Source organism: Rhinatrema bivittatum, chromosome 7 (genome assembly GCF_901001135.1).
Source record: "Rhinatrema bivittatum chromosome 7, aRhiBiv1.1, whole genome shotgun sequence".
Classification (NCBI taxonomy): Eukaryota; Metazoa; Chordata; class Amphibia; order Gymnophiona; family Rhinatrematidae; genus Rhinatrema; species Rhinatrema bivittatum.
The window spans coordinates 310,112,361-310,131,008 of NC_042621.1; the positions used below are offsets into that span (position 1 = coordinate 310,112,361).

Consider the following 18,648-nt stretch of genomic DNA (forward strand, 5'->3'; position numbering starts at 1 on the left):
CTCCTCTGCCAGCTGATTGGCTCCAGGGAAGTCCCACCCTTAACCTCCCACACCTGTGGTTCTTCTGTCCTTGTAACATCCGGGGGAAGGAACCAAGGGACCTCTCTTGCCTGGTGTTGCTGTATTTTCCTTCCCCCCCTTCCCTTGAATCTTTGGTTCCTAGCTTTATTCTTCCTATAAAGTCTAGCATAGTGACCCCGTCACACTCACATACACATTACACTCTCACAAAAGTACCTTCCCTGTCTCACACACAAGCACCATTCCTTTCGCACATACATACACACACACACACACACACACAAAGAAGATTGGTGCAGCCAGAGACCAGGCCAGCGGGGTTGAAGAAAAGAAGACCGGCGCAGTTGGAGACCAGGCCAGCCGGCGCCGATCTTCTTTTCTTCGGCCCTGCCGACCTGGTCTTCGGCTGCGATCTTCTTTTCTTCGGCCTGGTGGTCCAGCGGAGGGCCCGGGAGCGATCTGCCGCTCCCGGGGCCTCAGCTACCACTAACCAAAATGGCGCCGGTAGCCTTCAGTCCCTACCATGTGACAGGGGCTACCGGTGTCATTGGTTGGCCCCTGTCACATGGTAGAGGCTAAAGGTCACCGGCGCCATTTTGGTTAGTGGCAGCCGAGGCCCTGGGAGTGGCAGATCGCTCCCAGGCCCTCCGCTGGACCACCAGGGGGGCGTCGGGAGGGTGGCACTTGGGGGGGGGGGAGGCAGGGCGAGGAGGGGGCTGGCAGAATTTTGAAAGGGCACTTTTTGCCCTTTCAAAATTCTGCTGCCTGCCACGGCGCCCTCTAAGTCTCGGCGCCCTAGGCACAGGCCTAGCTCGCCTAGTGGTTCCTCCGTCCCTGCCTAATGGGCACACAATCTGTACATCATCCGCATAAATATACCCCCTAAAACCAAGGTTGCAGATCAGGTGTCTCAGAGGTTGCATGTATATGTTAAAAAGGAGTGCTATAAAGGGGATATTGCTTACAAAACTGTTGAATTCGAGGAAGGTGTCCCTGCTGATTCAACCACTCCACAGTAGCGACTGAGGTACCTCTCTTGAGCTGGCTTCAGCTGTACTTGGGTACTGAAGAATTCTGCCACCAGGTCTGTGAAGTATGCTCGTATCCTGACTGACTGCTGATTACCATAAGACAGGGGTCGGGAACCCATGGCTCGCGAGCCAGATATGGCTCTTTTGAGGGCTGCATCTGGCTCGCAGACAAGTGTCGCCATACTTCGCGGTTCCCCGCTGACCCAGCTGCTCCCCGGTCCTCCGCCGCCCGGGCTTAAAATGCTGTCAGCCCGGGCGGAACGCGGCAGGACAGCTGGAGTCAGCGGCACCGGCGTGCTCTCTTCTCCTCCCCCCCCCCCCCCCCGTGGCCCGGAAGAGGAAGTGGAGAGCATCGGGTGCCTGCGCGGGAAGAAGAGACCACACTAGCGTGGTCTCTTCTTCCGCGCAGGCACCCGATGCTCACCACTTCCTCTTCCGGGCCGCGGGGGGGGGGGGGGGAGGAGAAGAGAGCACGCCGACTGGAGTCATCCGGGTGCCTGCGCGGGAGTCATCGGGTGTCAGCCGGGTGCCTGCGCGGGAGTCATCGGGTGCCTGCGCGGGAAGAAGAGGCCACGCTAGTGTCCGACGGGAAGAAGACTGCAGCGCGGCTCGGAGGAAAATGAAGATCTTCAACCGCAGCCGATGGGACTCCGCCTTCGCCTCCGCGAGGGCTGAAAATGAAGGAGGTTAGCGTTGGGAGGAGGCTGCTGCTGCCGCGAGTTCCCGGGGTGGGGGTGGGGGAGGGGGAGAGAGAGAGTGAATGAGCGAGCAAGCATGTGTGTTTGAGATCCTGTGTGTGTGAGTGAGAGATTGCATGTATGTGAATGATTGAGAGCCTGCCTGTGAGAGAGAGAGCATGAATGTAAGTTTACCATTGGGAACCTGTATGTGTAAGTTTGTAATTGAAAACCTGTTTGTTTGAAAGAGTATGTGTGTATGATTGAGATCCTTTGTGTGTGAGAGAGATCATGTGTATGTATGATTAAGAGCCTGTGTGTATAAGTAAGAGAGAGATCATGTGTGTCTGTGTCTGATTAACAGCTGGTTTAGTTGATGGAGCATGTGAGTATGTGATTGAGAGCCTGTGTTTAAATGAGAGAGAGAGACTATGTGTGTCTGTGTGTGATTGAGAGCTGATTTAGGTGAGGGAGCATGTGAGTATGTGATTGAGAGCCTGTGTTTAAATGAGAGAGAGAGACCATGTGTGTCTGTGTGTGATTGAGAGCTGGTTTAGGTGAGGGAGCATGTGAGTATGTGATTGAGAGCCTGTGTGTAAATGAGAGAAAGAGAGGACATGTTTGTAAGCATGTGAATGAGAGTCTGTGTGTGAGAGAAAAAGACAGCATGTATTTATGTGATTGAAAGCCTGTGTGTGTGTAAGCGTGAAAAGATAGACAGCATGTGTGTAAATGTGTAATTAAGAGCCTATATAAGTGAGAGAGAAAAAACATTTGTATATGTGAGTGACTGAGAGCATGTGTGTATAGGTGTGTCATTGAGAGCCAGTGTGAGAGAGAGCGCTGGTATGTGACTGAGAGAGGAGAAAGTTCCAAGCAAACCACCCCTCCTCCTGCTAATTCAGAACAATCTCAGGACACCTGGATATCAAACGTTCCCAGGTATGCAGAGCAAAAAAATTTTTTGTATCCTTATTATTTTTCATTACTGGATCTTTGTGTCTGCTATTTTGAAATATTTTGTTGGTATCTGGAAATGTTTTATATGAGTTTTTAATTATTGGATATTCCACTCAATAGCTGTTTCGAAATATGTTCTTTTTGTTAGTACAGTTTTACTGCTGATGATTTTATATTTCTTGATTTGTTTTATAAGGATGTGTGATGTTTCTTTTTTCCTTTGTTACACTGCATACAGAGACTCTGGCTTGTTGCAGTTTCCAATTCAGTTTTTTCTGCATGCTTCTTGTTATGAGTTTTGGTCTCTTTATTCTATGTTAGGTGAGGGACAGCACGTGATTCAGGTGAGGTTTTCTGCTGGCGTGTAGTTTCTGTGTAGGAATCTATAGCAGCCTGACTTGGTCCGTTTTCCTAATAGGAGATGTATTGGTGTCTTAAGGCCTGGTGTAATATTTTCAGAGACTTATTGTACTTTAAAAGTGTGATCTTACATAAAATGCACACATTTACTTGTATTTAGTTTTAAACATATTGTATGGCTCTCATGGAATTACATTTTAAAATATGTGGCGTTTATGGCTCTCTCAGCCAAAAAGGTTCCTGACCCCTGCCATAAGAGGTATGATTAATTATGGGAGCAAAGGAATTGAGACACCCGGGAAACCTCCATAGGAAGCGTCACCTTGTAGAATGTAATGCTCTTCCACGACGCTGTGTTACTTTTCCCCCTTGTTATGTACACAGGACCAGGCTAGAGGCCTGGTTCATCTTAAATCCACAGAGGAAGAGAGCTCTGTGGGCTGGACGCTGCTGGGGCAGGGAGGGGCCTGAGTGTGGGACCATAAGAGTGTAAGCCCAGCTGGGATCAGGAGGCCTCGACATCTTCAGGAGAAGCAGCTCCTGTAAACCTATGCTGACCCAAAACCCAGGGAGTGGGAAGTGTACAGCAAAGGCAGGCAATCATTCTATTGTGTTGAATAAAGTTTTATCTGCATTAGGAAAGGCTGTAGTCCATGTAGCTTTGTGCCTCCAGCCTGGGAAACATCGCTTGGTCTCCCACATGCTGATTATTTATCTTTTGCCATTTCAGATCAGCCTCAAGCTCTGCGACTAGCTAACGGAGAGGACCAATGCAGGGGTCGTGTTGAAGTTTACTACAACAGAGTCTGGGGCACAGTTTGTGACAATGGATGGGATCTCACTGATGCTCAGGTCGTGTGCAGGCAGCTGGGCTGTGGGTCGGCTCTTTCTGCCCCAGGAAATGCCTTGTATGGTCAAGGCACAGGAAGTGTCCTTCTGGATAGCGTGCAGTGTACAGGAAGTGAACCCTATCTGTGGCAGTGCTTTAACAGTGGCTGGGCCACAAGTGTCTGTGGTCATTGTCAAGACGCTAGTGTGATATGTGCAGGTAAATGGACTTATAAAACATTTCTTGTTTGCGAGGGTAATATGCAAAGCCTTTCCGGTGGGTAAAACAGTGCTTTGCCCTCAGAAAAAGGTAGACAAATGCCCTCCCTGTGTGGAGTAAAATGATAGGCATTGTTCCAGTGCCAGAGCAGGAGTACCTGCGCCTGCAGTAGAAAGGGACACTGCTGCAGGGGTTAGGGAGGGCTTTGTCCTTTTCTCTATATTTTACATTTTTTTTAAATATGCATGTAAGTTTTCTTGGGCTAACTCTCTGCTCAGCTTATCAGGTGTAAATATATGAGGAAAGTTTTCCTGGGATACTTTTTAAAATGAAATTATGTGCAGATTTTCACTTAGAAAAGGAGTGGAAAGCTTACCCACAGATTATGCAACGGTTTGGGCAGCTAGAAAGTTCACTTTATGTGTGTTTCTATTGATTTATATCAGTCACAAAACCACAATCATTGCACAGAAGAGATTCCAGATTCACCTCTCGCAAGTAGCATTCACAAGCCACCGGAGGGAGGCTTGACACAGGAGCCTAGCGACCAGACAAGGCCAAGCCCTGGAATTAGCTCTCACATGACCTCCTTTGTGCTGTCTCACCTTCCCCAGGTCACTGTGTCCAGAGAAAGAACTGATGAGACCTGGAAGGAGGCCATTGTGGCCCCCAATTAAAGGAAGATTTAACTAGTCCCTGAGAGAGATTTTAAAACAGAACGATAAATGCAGACTTGACTTCTTTATAATAAAAGCGAAATATAGAAAATGGCAGAGAAAAGACCAATGCGCTGGTCACTTATCTGGGTATTCCTCAGGAGTATTCCTGATAAATCTGCTGCTGAATATATGCAGATAAAGTTAAGTGCAAAACTTAACCTAGATAACTTTAGCACAGGTATTTTTCTGACAAGTCTTACCCATGTAACATTAGTCTGACATCTCTCCATATCCACATTCACGGGCTCAAGTTTAGCCTCCAGCTCTGCCTCTTTTTATTCTGCTAAATTTTTAACACATATTGAGTTGTGGGCACATAATGTATCCATCCAGGCAGGGGAAACATTCAAATCTTGGCTATTGTCTGGCTGAGTCCAAAGGTTAGTCAGATAAAGCCTTTGAATACTGACCTGCTATCATTTACCTGGGCTTCTTAGAAGCAAGTTATCAATCATTCTGACTCTATATTTCATCTGAAAATAAGAGATTGACCCTGAATGCTTTTTCTTTTTAGCAACTGCTGGATCGTCTCCAACCAGACCACTAGGTAATGTGCAATGAATACCTCTTTCTGTCTTTATATAAAAGCTATGCAAAAAAACCAGTGTGTTAGGTCCAAGAAGCAGCTACAGAGAGTCATGCCACTAACTCGTTGCCTGAAGTTATGGACTTGTAAGAGAAAATGCAGTAAGTACTGAAAGGAAAATAAGGACATTAGTGTTACTTTGAGGGTACATTGTTCTGAATTTGTCATTTAATTTTGATGAATTTTCAAAGGTGTTACATGTGTGAATGTAATGTAACCCTACCCCGGAGGCAGACTGCACTCCGATGGGGCCATAAAAGATTTAGTTACTCTTCGGGGCTGGAACCGCTCCTGGCTAGCTAGTACACAGTCTCTTACCCCCAGGGCCTGGGTCCTTTGTTAGTGGGGGGGAAAGAAGATTTACTCTTCTCAGAGGACAAGCAGGATGTTAGTCCTCACACATGGGTGACATCATTAGATGGAGAACCGATGTGGAAACCTTATGTCAAGGTTTCTACAACTTTGTCTATGCACACTGAGCATGCCCAGCATGCCACTATTCGTGCGTCCACATGGGGTCCCTCTTCAGTCTGTCTTTTTCTGTGGAGCTATAAGCCTCGCGGTGTAAGTGAGCTCACTTATGGCTGTTTTTAGCCTTGTGGAAAACTTTCCTTGTCTCTCTTTTTTTGCGGGGTTTTTTGCGTGATTCCATCACTGGGTCCTTCTCTACGCCTTCCCATAATGTTTCTAGTCATGGTTTTTGTTGATTCTGGTAAGTTTCCTTTCATAGTCCTTTCACATTGGTGGCAGTGCGTAGGTGCCCACTGGCCATTGATGCCCACTGCCATCGTTTTTGGTTTGTGCCCCTTTTGTTTTGTCCGACATGGCCATTTCGGTTTTCGGCGATGCATCCAATGCCCGAGACGAAGAAAGTAATCAACACGGCAAAAAGTCAAGCGGAAGAGAGGATTGCCAAAGAGGTAAAGAGTGGACAAAGCCATGGGGCCCTGATGAGGTTCATCCCAGGATACTGAGGGAGCTCAGAGATGTGCTGGCGGGTCCGCTGTGTGACCTGTTCAATAGATCCCTAGAAACAGAAGTGGTGCCGAGTGATTGGAGAAGAGCAGTGGTGGTTCCACTTCACAAGAGTGGGAGCAGAGAGGAGGCTGGTAACTACAGACCGGTTAGCCTCACTTCGGAGGTGGGAAAAGTAATGGAGTCGCTGCTGAAAGAAAGAATAGTGAACTATCTACAGTTGGGAGAATTGCTGGACCAGAGGCAGCATGGATTCACCAGGGGAAGATCCTGTCAGACAAATTTGATTGACTTTTTTGACTGGGTGACTAGGGAATTGGATCGAGGAAGAGCGCTTGATGTCATCTACTTGGATTTCAGCAAAGCTTTTGATACGGTCCCGCACAGGAGGCTGGTGAATAAAATGAGAAGCTTAGGAGTGAGTGCAAAGGTGGTGGCCTGGATTGCAAACTGGTTGACAGACAGACGACAATGTGTGATGACAAATGGAACTTACTCTGAAGAGAGAGCGGTGTTAAGTGGAGTACTGCAAGGATCGGTGTTGGGACCGGTCCGGTTCAATATCTTTGTGAGCAACATAGCAGATGAGATAGAAGGTAAGATTTGTCTTTTTGCGGATGACACTAAGATCTGCAACAGAGTGGACATGCCGGAAGGAGTGGAGAGAATGAGACGGGATTTAAGGAAGCTGGAAGAGTGGTTAAAGATATGGCAGCTGAGATTCAATGCCAAGAAGTGCAGTCATGCATATGGGGTGTGGAAATCCGAAAGAACTGTATTCGATAGGGGGTGAAGGGCTGATGTGCACGGAGCAGGAGAGAGACTTTGGGGTGATAGTGTCTAACGATCTGAAGTCATCGAAACCATGTAACAAGGCGATAGCTAAAGCCAGAAGAATGCTGGGCTGCATAGAGAGAGGAATATCGAGTAAGAAAAGGGAAGTGATTATCCCCTTGTACAGGTCCTTGGTGAGGCCTCACCTGGAGTACTGTGCTCAGTTCTGGAGACCGTATCTCTGAAGGGACAGAGGCAGGATGGAGGCGGTCCAGAGAAGCACGACCAAAATGGTGGATGGTCTTCATCAAATGACTTATCAGGAGATATTGAAGAATCCAAATATGTACACCCTGGAGGAAAGGAGGAGCAGATGTGATATATACAGACTTTCAGATACTTGAAAGGTTTTAATGATCCAAAGACGACAACAAACCTTTTCAATTGGAAAGAAATCAGAACCAGGGGTCACGATTTGAAGCTCCAGGGAGGAAGACTCAGAACCAATGTCAGGAAGTATTTCTTCACGGAGAGGGTGGTGAATGCCTGGAACACCCTTCCGGAGGAAGTGGTGAAGACCAGAACTGTGAAGGACTTCAAAGGGGCAAGGGATAAACACTGTGGATCCATAAAGTCTAAAGGATGTGAATGAGGAGAGGGTGGCTTGCAGGAATGACGGCTACTACCTGGAGATAATACCCTTATTCAATAAACATGCACACGGTTAATGCGACCCCAACATTGCTCTATGCTTCAACGGCAAGAGGAAATGTGGAAAAAAGGATTTGCATTCACAAAAATGTGGGGAGTAGCTTTCTTGTTACGGCGGTTACTACCCCAAACCAAATAAGCCTGATACTTCACTTTCAATGCATATCTAGCGTAGCTCTCTGCTTCAATGGCAGGGGGAATGAAGAAAAGATGATTTATAGTCAAACAACCAACAAGGACTGAATTACATAGTCTGGGTAAACAAATAAGCATGGGTGTAGCTTTCTTGTTACGGCGGTTACTACCCCGAATCAATTAAGCCTGATACTTCACTTGAAATACATGAGGTGTTTGAGTGGATTCTCAAGGTACTGTGGAGGTGACCACGCCCACAGGGAGGAGCCCTGTGAGGAACCACAGTACTGGGCTAGACTCAGGATGCCCAAACACAGAGATTTGTCTTTTATTAAACAGCTGATGAGTTCCAGAGGTGGCAGTAGTGAAGCAATCCAGAGATAGCAGTCCAGGGATCCTTGGCAGAGGAGACCCATCTCACAGAGATGGTTAGGGAAGTCCGGTTGCAGGTTCCCAGTACAGCAGAGCTGTAGATGAGAGAGACTGACAAGTTAGATTACTCACTAAGTTGGTAGCTGATGGCAGCGATTCCAGTAGGCAGAAGTAGATGGTTACAGGCACCGAGGCAGGGAGAGCAGGCCCTCGAGCAGCGAGTACCTAATCTCAGTAAGGCACCTGAAAGAAAGCAAAGGGCCCCCGAGGAGCGGATACCCAGGCTAGAGAAATACCCCGAAGGGCAGAAAGGGCTTCCACTGGCAGCAAGGAAGCGGCAGAGTAGCTCAGACTGGAGGCAAAGCCAATCCTTGCTAACTCGATGAGCTAGCAAACAAGGGGAGGCTAAATACCTTCAGGAAGGGGGCGGAGATCAGTGGTAGTAGGCTGGACTTCCTGTGCCGATTCTTTTTTTTTTTTAAAAAGAAAAGGCTGGCTTTGCCGCACGCTTCTAGAGGATGTCCGGGGCGGGGCATCTGCTGCAACGGCATCCTGACCTCAGGGGTAGGCCTTTCGACTTCACAGCAGCCCCCGGGGTCTGTAGCGCGTCGGACCATGACTGGAGGGGGTAAGCTGGGTCAGTCTCCTCGGCTGACCAGCATAACAATACATATGCCACACAGTTCACTGCTTCAATGGCAGGGGGGGATGAAGAAAAGGTGGATTTATATTCAGACAACCAACAAGGACTGAATTGCACAGGCTGGGTAAACAAATAAGCGTGGGAGTAGCTTGCTTATTGCGGCGGTTACTACCCCTAACCAATTAAGCCTGATCTTTCACTTTTATGCAGCTCCAGCACTGCTCTCTACATTAATGGTGGGGGTGGAAGGGAAATAGAATCAAAAGGTTACTAAGGTTAGGCCTATGCCTAACTCTGATGACCCTTTGATCCTCTTATGCAGCTTTGGTAGTAGAACTTCATCACTAGCAAGCCGCACTGAGTACAGACGATCTAACAAACGTTTTTTCCCTCAATTCCCAATCCCAGTGTCTCTTTCTTAGACACTGAGCTATACACCTCCAAGTTATCTCTCTGTTTAATCCCATTTCGTTGGATCCAAGTTTTGTTTTCCTGATTAATGTAATGCATCCTTTGCAATGGTTATTGTTATAATGTAAACAGAAGTGATTTGTAACTTGTTACATGAATATCGGTATATATTTATTTATTTATTTATTTAAAGTTTTTTTATACCGATTTTCCTGCATAAAATGCATATCAAACCGGTTTACAATGAAACAGAATGAGCAGGAAGTAAAATTCCTTAGTCTAATACATTTAAACGTCAATAATGAAATAATTTTAAACAAAGCAAAAAGCTAAATAACATTAATAAAAGTTAAATTATTAACATAAACATAAATATAATTATATTAGAAGGAGCACAAAGGTTAGCATGAAGGGGAGCACAAAGGGGAAAACCCCTTTATATTATATAAAAGTGCCAAATAAAATAAATAAATAAGGGCCAAGAGTAACAGATAAGTATAAGAAAAAAAACAAGTGTGAAGCTTGCTGGGCAGACTGGATGGGCCGTTTGGTCTTCTTCTGCCGTCATTTCTATGTTTCTTCTACCCGGCCTCCTCTTCTTGGGCCACCGCAAGGTGGGATCCATGGTGGCCCTGCTACACTCGCTACTGCTCCTCTGCATGCAGCTGATGCTCCTTCTCCTTCCTGCCCACGAGGCTCCAGCAAAGTTTTTTTCTTCTGGGGCTGTGCAGGCAGGAAGAAGGAGGGGCATCTGGACATGAATTTTTCTTCAGGCTGTGGTAGGATGAGCTGCACCAAGGCCCCACAGATCTTCCTGCTGTGCGTGGCCAGAACACAGCATCAAACTTACACGCCCTCCTGCCCCCCTGCTCCCCCTTTGGTACAAAACTGCTTCCTGCTTCTCCTGCCGCTGGTGGACCCAATCCACTGGCAGCAGAAAAAACTAAAATCTTCCGCAGCTGTGGAATCAGGTCCACCAGCAGCAACACGGACCTCTCGGACCTCTCCCTTCGCTTGATGCTGCCCCACAGCGTATGCCGCCCCATGCAATTGCACGGTTTGCACACCTGGTGGTGCCGGGCTTGAATGTACAGAAAAGGGTGTCCAAAATGATAAAGGGGCATGGAACGGCTCCCCTGTGAGGAAAGGCTGAAGTGGTTAGAGCTGTTCAGTTTGCAGAGTAGACAACTGAGGGGGGATAAGATAGAGGTCTTTAAGATCATGAAAGGACTTGAACAGTTTATGATAAATCGGTTTTTTACTCTCTCAGATAATAGAAGGCCTAGGGGGCACTCTATGAAGTTAGCAAGTAACTCATTTAAAACGAATCGGAGAAAATTCTTTGTCACTCAGCGCATAGTTAAACTCTGGAATTCATTGCCAGGGGATGTGATTTCAGCAGTTAGTGTTACTGGATTTAAAAAAGGTTTGGTTAAGTTCCTAGAGGAAAAATCATAGCATTCCTTGACGTGTTTTGCTTTTGGACTTGACCGTAGAAGCAGTCCTGTGCTTTTTCCCTTATGTCTGCGTATCAGTACCCAGACCATAAATTCCGGGCCTGTGTTGGTTGTTGTCTGAATCCAATACCTCTTTCCCCCCCATCCCCCACCCCCTACCATCAAAGTGGAGAGCTATGATGCAGTTGCATCAAAGGAATCCAGGCTTATTGGTTAAGGGTAGAAATCCCATGCCTTATGAGTAGGGTAATAACTGCCCCTCACATTATCCCCATGCTTATCAGTTCCCCAGACCTAGTAACTTCTATTAGGAACACAGCCCAAAGGGTGGTGTCTAGGGGGTAGCCCCCCGCCCACTCTGAAAGCCCTTTTGGACTACCGGTATGCATGAACCCCTGTGCAACCACCTGATCGACACAATCCTGGGGCTGGCTGTGGTCCATGCACGAGCTAGGCTGAAACTGAAGATTCAGAGTCCAAGCAAGATGAGGAACCAGAAGAAGACTGAAAACAAGGAGTCCAGGTGAGACAAGGGACCAGGCGAAGACCGAGAACCAGGATCAAACAGACCAAGGCAAACAAACACACAAACTCCTGGTTATTTTGCCTGCTTTCTGACTAGCTATTTAATATAAACACACTAAATAATATAGCCCAATAGTTTGTCTCCCCCAAAAGTTTTAAGTTCTAAAATTTCCTCAAGCAGTACTTACCGATTCTTTTCCGCCACCAGCAAGGCGATCCTCCCCTCTCACTGCTCCCACTGCATAGTGGGTTTCTGAGCTCTTCCCCTGCAACATCTAAGGTGCAATGGATAACAACATATGAAGAAAGGAAGAAAGCCAGTATTTAAAGTGACGAGCAGTAACATCAGAGGCTAGAGGGCAGAAAAGTACACGCACTGGGAACAGATGTCAGGAGAGCAAAGCTTGGGTGCACTTATTACTTACTCGCATACTTTATTTTGAAAAGGATATGAAGCAAGTGTAACTTTGTGTGTGGACCATTCTGTGCATACCTAACTAATTGGGGTAGGACTTTTTAAGCAAACCTATATGCATAGGTTTCCCTTCAAAGTTTTTGGAAAAGTTTGTATATGCCTTGTACACAGAGACTTTACTGTTATGTGAAGACACTCAAAGTGACTTTGGGTAACACCTGGAATCTGACATAGGAGGAGGGACCATATTGGATGGTATCAGACAGAACGTCAGTGCTAACATAATATTGTATTATTTGTCTACAGATCAGCCTCAAGCTCTACGACTAGCTAATGGAGAGGGCCAATGCAGGGGTCGTGTTGAAGTTTACTACAACGGAGTCTGGGGCACAGTTTGTGACAATGGATGGGATCTCACTGATGCTCAGGTCGTGTGCAGGCAGCTGGGCTGTGGGTCGGCGCTTTCTGCCCCAGGAAATGCCTTATATGGTCAAGGAGTAGGAAGTGTCCTTCTGGGTAGCGTGCAGTGTACAGGAAGTGAACCCTATCTGTGGCAGTGCTTTAACAGTGGCTGGGCCACGAGTGTCTGTGGCCATGCTAGAGATGCTAGCGTTGTATGCTCAGGTAAATGGAGTTTATTCATCATATCTGCTTTATGTGGGTGCGTTTCTAGCAATTTATATCCATCACTACACTTTTATCATTACACAGAACAGATTCAAGATTCATTACCTCCAAGTAGCACTCACAACCCTTGGGGGAGACATGACCTAAGCATCGCTAGTGGCATAAGAAAGCCTGGACACCAGATAAGCACAAGAGCTAGAATTGGCTCTCACATGAGCTGCTCTGTGCTGTCTCATCTTCCCCAGGTCACCATATCCAGAGAAATAACTGAAGAGACCTGGAAGGAGGCCATTATGGCCCCCACATAAAGGAAGATTTAACTAGTCCCTGAGAGAGATTTTAAAAAGGAAGGATAAATGCAGACTTGACTTCTTTATAATAAAAGCGAAATATAGAAAATGGCAGAGAAAAGACCAATGCGCTGGTCACTTATCTGGGTATTCCTCAGGAGTATTCCTGATAAATCTGCTGCTGAATATATGCAGATAAAGTTAAGTGCAAAACTTAACCTAGATAACTTTAGCACAGGTATTTTTCTGACAAGTCTTACCCATGTAACATTAGTCTGACATCTCTCCATATCCACATTCACGGGCTCAAGCTTAGCCTCCAGCTCTGCCTCTTTTTATTCTGCTAAATTTTTAACACATATTGAGTTGTGGGCACATAATGTATCCATCCAGGCAGGGGAAACATTCAAATCTTGGCTATTGTCTGGCTGAGTCCAAAGGTTAGTCAGATAAAGCCTTTGAATACTGACCTGCTAGCATTTACCTGGGCTTCTTAGAAGCAAGTTATCAATCATTCTGACTCTATATTTCATCTGAAAATAAGAGATTGACCCTGAATGCTTTTTCTTTTTAGCAACTGCTGGATCGTCTCCAACCAGACCACTAGGTAATGTGCAATGAATACCTCTTTCTGTCTTTATATAAAAGCTATGCAAAAAAAACAGTGTTATAGGTCCAAGAAGCAGCTACAGAGAGTCATGCCACTAACTCGTTGCCTGAAGTTATGGACTTGTTGCGGACGCAGGGCCTTCGAGTCCTGTTGCAAAAGCGGGGGCGCGGTCACCTGGGAGGTGAGGGTGTACAGGCATGGGCGGAGCAGGAACAAGCTGGACCGGAAACAAGGCAAGAAACGTAGGAACTGGAACAAGGCAGGCTCAGCCCTCCACTGGACCTACATGCACCAGTGAGACGCAGCAATGCAATGCTGGTCTCAGGTGTAGCTCTTCAGCCACTCGGTTGTCCTTCCGGACCCGCTGCTTGGGAACGACGAGTGCGTGAGCCCAGATGGAGGCTGAGGGCAGGAACAAGACGAGACATGGAACTTGGAAGACTCAGGCAAAGAGTCAAGATACTTGGAAGACTTAGAAGGGATTATGTGGGACTTCTAAGATTAGGATGAAGACTCAGGATACTTGGAAGTCTCAGACGAGGATTCAGGAACTTGGAAGTCTCAGGCAAGGATTCAGAATTCAGGCATTAGTACTGGGTGAGTACTGCATTGAAGCGCGCCCTACACAGCCTCCCATGGCTGGTCGCAGACCATGCCAAAGCGAAGCAGACACCAGGTGAAGCAGTGGAACTTGAGACCGGAAACATGTCGAAGATTCAGGAGAGGCCTGTACGAGGCGCGCCCTACGCAGCCGTCTGTGGCTGGTCGCGGACCACACTGAAGCGGAGCAAGTTCTGGCAGAGTCTTGGGCACGGATGGAAGCAGGCACAAGGTACTCCGAAGACCAGGACAGGATTCAAGACTCAGGATTCAAGACTCAGAACTCTGATTTCAGGAACAGACCTTGGCATTAAAAACAAGGGCCTTCCGGATACTTGCGCTGCAGACATGAGGACAGGCCTTGTGCCACAAAACGCCCTACACCGCCCCCCAAGGGCTGGTCACGGGCCACGACGGTGGCACGCCAGGAAAGGTGGACAAGCAAGGAACCTGGAAGCAGGACGAAGAGCCGGAGGTGAGGACATCAGTTCCAGGACTGGAACATGGAACATCAGGAAAGTCTGAAACGAGGAACATCAGAACTACTGGACAAGGAACAGACAACGAAGGAGCTCTGATGAGGAACAAGACCAGGAACATTTATTTATTTTATTTATTTATTTATTGGTTTTTATATACCGCCGTTTATCAAGATATCACGTCGGTGTATAGAGAACATATTAACATACGCCTTAGCGTTATAAATAGAACGCCTTAGCTTTATACATAAAACGCCTTAACTTTATACATAGAACAAGATAGTAAGAGTTAAAAAACTATACGCCAAAGAATTATATATAAAACAATTATGTAAAAATAAAATTGATACAATGAACAACTTAATAATGTGGGGGAGGCAATCAAGGCTTAAATTAAATATGCGTGGCAAAGGGTCAATAATGGATATAACAATTTAGGATTACCTATAGCTTAAAATTAACATTGGTGGAAGTACATTAGTATGACAGGGAAGGTAGGGGGGTGGGATAGTAGGGGAGAGAGAGGAAAAAGTTGGGAGAGGGAGGCTGTAACAGGCGTTACATGTTAGGGGATGAAGGAGATCAGGAATATCAAAAACATGGAACACGGAACCATCTGGACAAGAGAAGATCACGGAAGGCTTTGACCGGAGAAGAGGAACATGGATGACCATGGAACCTGATTCGAAGGCCCCGAGGAAGTGAAACAGCCCTTTTATAGGGCTGGACTAAGGCAAGGACTGATGACATCATCCGGTGGGACCACGGGCTTTTCCCAGCACTGGGCCTTTAAATGAAAAGGAGAGGGGCGCGCCTAGAGGAACCTGGGAGGCAGGAAGTCAGCGGCAGCACTAATGCCGTGAAGGAGCAAGGCCAGAGGCGGCTTCCTGCTGTGAAGGCAGGAAACGGTGGCGGCATCCTGCCGCACAATGGATGAAGACGATGGCAGCTTCATGCCGCAACGAAACGCCGGCGGCCCCTCCTGCCGCACTCAGCAGCATCAGGCTGCGAGGAGCAGCAGCGATGGCCTGGAGCGGTCCAAGCCGCAAGAAGGAGTCCTGTGGCATTGGCAGCGTGTCGGGTGAGTGGAGGGCCTGCTCGCGGGATGGGCTCGGTGAGCAGGATCATAACACTTGTAAGAGAAAATACAGTAAGTACTGAAAGGAAAATAATAAAGACATTAGTGTTACTTTGAGGGTACATTGCTCTGAATTTGTCATTTAATTTTGATGAATTTTCAAAGGTGTTACATGTGTGAATGTAATGTAACCCTACCCCCGGAGGCAGACTGCACTCCGATGGGGCCATAAAAGATTTAGTTTCTCTTTGAGGCTGGAACCGCTCCTGGCTAGCTAGTACACAGTCTCTTACCCCCAGGGCCTGGGTCCTTTGTTAGTGGAGGGAAGAAGATTTACTCTTCTCTGAGGACAAGCAGGATGTTAGTCCTCACACATGGGTGACATCATTAGATGGAGAACCGATGTGGAAAACTTATGTCAAGGTTTCTACAACTTTGTCTATGCACACTGAGCATGCCCAGCATGCCACTATTCGTGCGTCCACATGAGGTCCCTCTTCAGTCTGTCTTTTTCTGTGGAGCTGTAAGCCTCGCAGTGAAAGTGAGCTCACTTATGGCTGTTTTTAGCCTTGTGGAAAACTTTCCTTGTCTTGCTTTTTTTGCGGGGGTTTTTGTGTAATTCCATCACTGGGTCCTTCTCTACGCCTTCCCATAATGTTTCTAGTCATGGTTTTTGTTGATTCTGGTAAGTTTCCTTTCATGGTCAATTCACCTTGGTGGCAGTGCGTCGGTGCCCACTGGCCATTGATGCCCACTGCCATTGTTTTTGGTTTGCGCCCCTTTTGTTTTGTCAGACATGGCCATGTCTGTTTTCAGCGAGGCATCCAATGCCCGAGACCTATGTCCATCACTGATCTATATGAGATATGTGTACTATGTCTGGGGGCATCACATAATATCCAGGGTTGCTGTTTATGCGCCCAGATGACCCCAAAGGGAAATCGGCTTCAACTCGACACGATGGAACAGCTCTTTGGATCGAAGAATTCTGAGCCATCGGCATTGGCATCAGCATTGAAGGGCCAGGGAACCGCACCGTTGGACACCAAGCCGTCGACATCAGCGGGACTGTCAGTTCCATCAGTGCTGTCAGTGGATAGGGGCGATGGAGACCGATCACCATCAGGCTCTTCCAGGCTGAGGACTTCGGGTTCCTTGTTATCAGCCTTGGTACCGGTAACAAGGACCAGGCTGAGTACTGAGAGAACATGAATAAGCATCAGCACCGGTCCCTGTCCATGTGCCGGTTCATACCAGGATGCCCCTGAAGTAACCCTGTGGCAAGGAGTGCCAGTCCTCCATCGGCGCCGGGGATCTGCAAAGGGTCTCCAGCGAGCCTCATGACAGTCACCGATCCACCTCTTGGGTCCAAAGAAGATCTGGCCATCCCTCCTTCCTTTGAGTGGAGAGGGAGCTGCAGGGCTTCATTCTTGTGGCACCGACGGCACCAGACCTGGTGCTGCTCATCCTCATACCACTACTGGAGAAGCTCAATGTGCTCATCAGTGCGTTACCAACCCAGCTGCCATCAGTTCCCAGGACAGCATCGGTGCGTGGCAGGGAACCGAGACCTCCCTCTACCGATATGGTGGTCATTGCAAGTTGCTCCAAGGAGAAAGCTCTACCTGGGCCAGCAGAGACACCGAGGCTTGCAGTCCCCTGTCCAGTTTAACTGGTGACTGCACCTCTAGATGAAGGCCAAGCCATTAGGGCCACATCCCCTATAGTTTACAGTGAGGATGAGGCTAAAGTCTCCTCTGACTTCTGGAGGGATGATGCTTCAGAGTCCTCCTCCGAGGGCTCAGAGTGTCTCTCATCCGACCCTTCTTCTCCAGAGGAGCAAAGGAAGTTTCCACCTGAGGACTTGACCTTCGCTGGGTTTGTGAGGGTGATGGGGGAAGCCATCCCGTTTCAGTTGTTAATGAAGGAGGATGCCAGGCACAAAATGGTTGAGATCCCCCAGTTCATGGAGTCTCTTAAGGAGATCATGGTAGTCAAAAAAGCAAAATATTAGGAATTATTAGAAAGGGAATGGTGAATAAAATGATGGATGTCATAATGCCTCTGTATCTCTCCATGGTGAGACCGCACCTTGAGTATTGTGTGCAATTCTGGTCACCACATCTCAAAAAATGTATAGTTGCACTGGAGAAGGTACACAGGGCCAGTTCTTGCTTTTTTGCTGCCTTGTGCGAACAATTTCTGGGCTGCCTTCCCCCTGCCATTCATTAATTATTGTTACAGTTTTGGCTGCAGTGCAACCGCCTCACCACCAGGGGTCCCTCTAGTGCTGGCTTTCCGGACAGGCCCAGTCCATCTTATCTGTCCACTCTGTGCTCTGGGTGTGTCCTTATAACCCTGCCTGACAGTTGCCTCGGTGCTTCGGCATCGAGCTCACCTGGGCTCCCTGCTCTAGCCTTGCGCGGCCTTCGGGCCTTTCCTTGCCTTGCGCGGCCTTCGGGCCTCCTCCCTCGTTGTTCTCACCTGGCCTACGGGCCTTCTGACCTGCTTGCTCTGCTTACGGTGTGTGGCCTACGGGCCTTCTGTGTGTGTGTGGCCTACGGGCCTTCTGACCTGCCCTGCTCTGCTTATGGTGTGTGGCCTACGGGCCTTCTGTCTGTGTGTGTGGAGCCTACGGGCCTTCTGACCTGCCTTGCCCCGCTTATGGTGTGTGGCCTACGGGCCTTCTGTGTGTGTGTGGCCTACGGGCCTTCTGACCTGCCTTGCCCCGCTTATGGTGTGTGGCCTACGGGCCTTCTGTGTGTGTGTGGCCTACGGGCCTTCTGACCTGCCTTGCCCTGCTTACTGTGCCCTGACCCAGCCTGAACTTAGACTCTGCTCATTGCCGCCTGCCCATACCCAGCCTGAACTTAGACTCTGCTCATTGTCGCCTGCCCTGACCCAGCCTGAACTTAGACTCTGCTCATTGCCGCCTGCCCTGACCCAGCCTGAACTTAGACTCTGCTCATTGCCGCCTGCCCTGACCCAGCCTGAACTTAGACTCTGCTCCTTGCCGCCTGCTCTGACCCAGCCTGAACTAGACACTGCTTATTGCTGCCTGCCTTGACCCAGCCTGGAACCAGACACTGTTTCTAGCTTCCTGTCTCTCTCCACCTGGAGCCACCCTGCTGGGTGGTGTTCACG

General features: G+C 48.0%; 1 protein-coding gene across 1 annotated transcript in view; it reads left to right on the forward strand.

The window, feature by feature from the left end:
• The window catches only part of LOC115096252 (deleted in malignant brain tumors 1 protein-like), a 397,025-nt gene that overhangs the window by 212,603 nt on the left and 165,774 nt on the right, over window positions 1–18,648 (forward strand). Inside the window, exons 16-19 of the mRNA XM_029610760.1 lie at window positions 3,780–4,097; window positions 5,331–5,363; window positions 12,127–12,444; window positions 13,312–13,344. Of these exons, the coding sequence (XP_029466620.1) occupies window positions 3,780–4,097; window positions 5,331–5,363; window positions 12,127–12,444; window positions 13,312–13,344 (702 nt within the window). The remainder of the gene's footprint in view (window positions 1–3,779; window positions 4,098–5,330; window positions 5,364–12,126; window positions 12,445–13,311; window positions 13,345–18,648) is intronic.